Source organism: Poecilia latipinna, unplaced genomic scaffold, assembly GCF_001443285.1.
Source record: "Poecilia latipinna isolate Pla-1442-1.1 unplaced genomic scaffold, P_latipinna-1.0 Scaffold85, whole genome shotgun sequence".
Lineage (NCBI taxonomy): Eukaryota > Metazoa > Chordata > Actinopteri > Cyprinodontiformes > Poeciliidae > Poecilia > Poecilia latipinna.
The window spans coordinates 34,937-40,161 of NW_015112701.1; the positions used below are offsets into that span (position 1 = coordinate 34,937).

At 39.3% G+C, this 5,225-nt stretch overlaps 1 protein-coding gene across 1 annotated transcript; it reads left to right on the forward strand.

Moving 5' to 3' along the window:
* Nucleotides 1-715: 715 nt before the first annotated feature.
* Nucleotides 716-3,113, forward strand: gemin7 (gem (nuclear organelle) associated protein 7). The gene is made up of 2 exons (XM_015021460.1): nt 716-824; nt 2,302-3,113. Exon 2 carries the CDS (start codon nt 2,311-2,313, stop codon nt 2,695-2,697), a length of 387 nt encoding a protein of 128 aa, XP_014876946.1. The 5' UTR covers nt 716-824; nt 2,302-2,310; the 3' UTR covers nt 2,698-3,113.
* The last annotated feature ends 2,112 nt before the right edge of the window (nt 3,114-5,225 follow it).

The window sequence follows — 5,225 nt, forward strand, 5'->3', positions numbered from 1 at the left end:
AAATATTACATTTTTGCTTGGAATTTCGGAGACATGTTGTCAGTAGATCATAGAATAAAAAAAAAAAACAATGTTAATTTCACTCAAACATAAACCTATAAAAAGTAAAATCAGAGAAACTGATAATTTTACAGTGGCCTCTTAATTTTTTCCAGAGCTGTATTTTGGAAAGAGACAATAACTGCTTAACACCAAAGCTGAAAAATACCATAAGATGGAGTGTATAAGTATTTAGATAATTGCTATATTATCTAAACAGGAATAATTTAAATCTTATCTCACCTTCGGCAACAGCTTGAGAAAATGTCAAATTAGCATGCACATATGTACGTAAAAATCTGATGTACTGACTGTGACTGTATCCATAACAAGGCGTCTGAGTCTAGCTAGACATACTAACAGGAATACAACTGACACCTTTCCATCCAGACCCGCGGTCTGGATGGAATTTGAAATTGGAGACAAAAGCAAAACAGTCTGTTTTGCAGTGACTGCTTGGTTTCTATTGAGACACTAACTAGATGTCAAAAGCTAGATGTCAAAAGAGTAAAGTATTTAAATACCATATTCAGGTGTGATAATATTTTTTTATTCTGAATTTATTTTAATCACATAGACGAAGAAGAAACTAATTTAAAAAGTTATATTTTCTCACAAAATCTGGATTAAATTAGAGGATTTTAGGCAATGACATTATCTGAACTGAAGAGGGCAGCAGTACACCAAAACTTCGTTTGCCTGCTTGGATCAATGGGAGGAAGAAGACACACCAGAAACGTTGTCTGTTAGCAACTGCTAATGTTGCTAACAGGACGAAGCCGTCAGTAAGTACAGCAAATATCATAGTTACAAATGTGCTAAAGTTTTAGTTTCAGCTTCACGAACGTTCTATGAGTATTACCCGAAACTAAATTTAATTTAATAGGTTTGTTGTTCAAAATGTTTCCCACTAGTGAATTAGAATATAAAGCTACGCGTTAACTTTTAAAGTTAGCAAAAACTAAAAGGTTTGCTATGTTTGAAAGCGCACAGATTTGAAACAGGTCGTTTGCCATTATTATTATTTTTCTTTTTGATCAATTAAAGCAACGGGGGTTTCTCCTGATATATTGTGAGGATTCTCTTTTACGGCTACACAACGTAATATTAATTTAATGGGGGAAGCAGTATTTCTGCTCACTTTGGTGTTAGTGTGAATATTATCTCCAGTGCTATTTAATTTTTATTTAGATGTCCATACAGCTGGTAGCCTGTAGCACCGGATGAATGCACAATGCCAGCATGCATACATTGTTGGTTTAGTGTTGGTATACAGCAGCTGCGCTGACTGTGCAGAAGTTGTGTTGTGCAGAAGAAGCTTTCAGGATCCTCGTTAAATTACCTGGGGGGCTTAGGGAGTTTAACCACAGCTGTTTGCATTTTAAACCACATTTAAGAGAGTTAATGTTTACTGTTTATGAGAATTGAATGGTGCTGTAAACAGTATAGTCTCAGTGCTCACAAATCCTACAGAATCAGAACTTTTAAAGTTTTTGTGTAACTTGGTTTATTTTATGCTTCTATGTAGTCATTCTAAAATTACATTGCTTTTATAACTATCTGTATATGATCACTATGGTTCTATGTTTATTTTTTTTATCTCTGTAACCATGGGCTTGTGCGTTAATAAAGATTAATTGACTGATTAGCTATGCCCTACATAGGAGGTGTCCTCAATATGTAGCTGTCACTCCTGTTGCATAAAATACTGCATCACTGGTGAGGCATATGTGGCTGTGCTGAGGTACATTGGAGGCCCAGGTTGCTTTAATAGAAGCCTGAACCTCTTAGTTTATTGTCTCATCTTTCTCTTGACTATACTCCTTAAATTATCTATTGGCTTTATGTTAAGATAGTTTGCAAGGCATTTCCTGCTTAGCCCACTTTGAATCCTTCTGGTGTTTTGTCCAGTTTAGGAGTTAGCAAAGAAAGCAACAGTTGCGGCTCATGTCCTGGTTATATCAATGTGTAGTGATTCATGAAACACTGAATTCAGCCTCAGTCCACTACTTGTGAATCTCCACCAAACTTTTAAAAGGGCTTTGCTTCAAGGCTGTAGGTGGCCATGTTTGTGTGGCTTTGCCTACCACACTTTTCCCTTCCACTCAACTTTCCATCAATATATTTAGAAAAGCAAACTTGTTTAGCCGTGAGGATTCTTGTGGAGGAAAAATCACCTTTAAGCAATAACCAAATGAGCAAAATGAGAAACATTCTTGCAGAATCGTTTTAATAACATTTTTTTTGTTGTTGTTTTTACAGAATCTCAACATGGCCACACCAGTTCCTGTGCTTCGCCTACCGAAAGGTCCGGACCCGAACAGCCGAGGGTTCGACCCAAACTCTCCTCGCTTCATCGCCCTGTGCCGCACGTCCATCCCCACGTCAGCCGCGGCGGAGTCGGACCCCCAGCAGCTGCAGGAGGAGCAGCATGCGCGTTCGGTGCTGAGAGAGCGCTTCCTGCGCTGCCTGCTCGCCATGTCCAACAAGAAGGTTCGGTTCCACATGCACGAGAAGGTGAACGTCGAGGCCACGTTTGGGGCGTCGGACATCGACGTGCTCAACTTTCAGGTGTCCGACCTGCACACTCCCATCGGGGTGCAGAAAGAGGCCCTCATCAGAAGTCAGGATGTCATTTCATTCACATTTGATGCATGACACTTTCCCATGTTTTGATCTGAGCGACGGTCTTCTCACTTCAGGATGATATTGTTGTACAATATCTTTGCAAACGTAAGATTCATATTCAGATTTTGCATCCCCACAAACTGTTTAAGTGCCACCACAAGAGGGAGCCATTTATTCATCATGGACAAAGTGGTATTTTTTAGACCTTTTGATCAAAAACCAAGCTGAACCTGATGCTGTTTGCTGGGAGATTGATAGTATTGCAGTTTTATTCACAGTTTGATTCTCAGTCCTTCCTGACAAGCTGCCTGATATTAACAGTATAACAACATGTCACCTAAATGGCCACATTTCCATCGTCTTCTGATGTGCAACAAGTGTTTTTTTTTTGTTTATATTTCTCATCCTTTCTACATTTATGTTTTTGTATTTACCCATTTTTGTACTTTGTTTAAAAATAGTTTTGTTCAAATATGGTTTTGAATACTTTTCATTTTGACAAAAGGGAAGTAAAAAGAAACTACATACAAACAAAACCTCAGCTGATATTTTTTGAATCAGAAAGCTTGTTGTTGGTTTAATAAAAATTAGTTTCTATGTCATACAAGCAACTTTAAACTTCTTAGACCACATTATGACATTTGTATGTGGTATCAACAACCTGTTATAGAATATATTGAGATAATTTATTCACATTAGTTATTCTAGACCGAGCTGACATGCAAACTGATATATTTTATTATTTACGCTTCAGTAGAAAGTACTCACTCTAACCTCAGTGACAAACTTGAAAGCAAACCAGATCAACTATGTGAAAGATTTAAGTACAGCCTGGTAGTTCCTGTTGGAGTTAAAGCAGCACAAAGTACTCCTAGTTAAATGATTATCAGCAGATACGGGCACATCTGTTGTGAATCCAGTAAAAGGTGGGAAGAGATGAGCAACAGCTTTTGAGAAGTAATTATAACACTGTCAGTGTGGGAAAGATCATTAAATTCTTTCCATCTACGGTGTTAATGATACAGTTTGTACAATCAAAATATTTAAGCCGGTTGTCGATTTTCCCAGGAGTAGACGTGCCAGCAAAGTGAAACCGTGCAACGTCCCGAGAAATGACGAAACCTAAAGAGTTGAGCCTCAGGCTCCATTTGCCTCAGCATGTTTAGTGTTGCAAGTTATGGCTGGAAAGCTCATTTTCTCTCTTAAACATTTATAGTTTTCAAATATTCGGCTGAAAGAAACATAAATGTCATTTGAAAAGATCAGATCAAAGTGGATTATGTCAGGATATGATGTTCAGCTCAATGATTAGCAAAAAAAACCCCAACAAGTGCAAGCAGTGTAGGGTTGATGATCAAAGTTTGTTTTTGCAAGTGCAGAGCCTGAGATTTTAGAGACAACTTGTTGACCATGAAGTCATCTCTGTGCAAAATTATCCTAGGCACGATTGAGGCCATACTTCTTAAGATTGGATCATGCCAAAGTGACAAAGTAATGTTCTTTGGTGAGTCAAAGTTCATGATGTGAGATGCGGAAAATGACCTCTTCGTGTTATTGTTGCCAAACTTTCTCCTACAAGCAAATAAAACCTGATTTATTTGCTTGACATGCGGCTTTTGCAGTTTGCTTGACGAAAAATGACGGCCATTTCAGTCCAGTCACTTTGCGGTAATTTTGTGCTGGTATCAAAAGTGTTTGCGATTTTGGCAGCCATGTTCAACAGTCCAAGCATTAAAGCAGGGCATGCGGTAACCGAGGCGGCAAGGCACAGACCGGAGGCTTTTTGCAGAGTGGGACATTAATTCAAGTCAAGGATAAACAGCTCTTAAATGGATCAGATCGTTTTTGTTAAATGTCGCACAGGGACCACTTTGTGACAGCAGAGAAGATATCAATTATTTAAATCCCCGCTCATGGATTCATTTTAGAACAACTGGATTCATCATTGTTTCTCACCAGTCCCTTTTCAAGGGGGCAGCAGCAGAGGAGGTGGGGGCGGGAGGGAGGGGGGGGGTATCTACTGTTTAATCTTCTTAAAAGGTGTATTTTGCGAGTTCCCAATAAGTCATTTTATTTGAGTACCATTAGGCGGTCGTGTTGTGTCTGTGTCTCTTTTTGTACCTGAATTATCTGACCACTCAGTGGAGAGAGTCATCAGTAAAGCAGTGACTCATTCGCTCAAACTCCCCCCTCCCCCTCCCCGCACCACCACCATCATCATCATCATCTCGTTCTCCCTCTCACCCTCCCCTAATCCCAAATATGACTTAAACCTCTGATGACGTCATCGAGCCTGTGTGATTCAATCAGGAAGCCCTCAAGGACAAACAATGTCAATTTTATATACGGAGCAGCTTTGTGATCAGCTGCCCTGAACCCCTCCGGTTCTTACTCTGATCTCCACTTTGTCCTCAGAACGTGAACATTTACACGCGGCACGTGCGGGACAGACTGTAGCGTCATTTGTATTCACCGAGTTGAGCTTCATTTCAATCTTTGAACAACTATTGATCAAAAACCTTTCTTCTTAAGTAATCTAATGTTACTTTGAAACCCCC

Bases quoted from the DNA above. Each gene is read 5' to 3' on its own strand.
- gemin7 (XM_015021460.1), top strand. From the start codon at position 2,311: ATGGCCACACCAGTTCCTGTGCTTCGCCTACCGAAAGGTCCGGACCCG.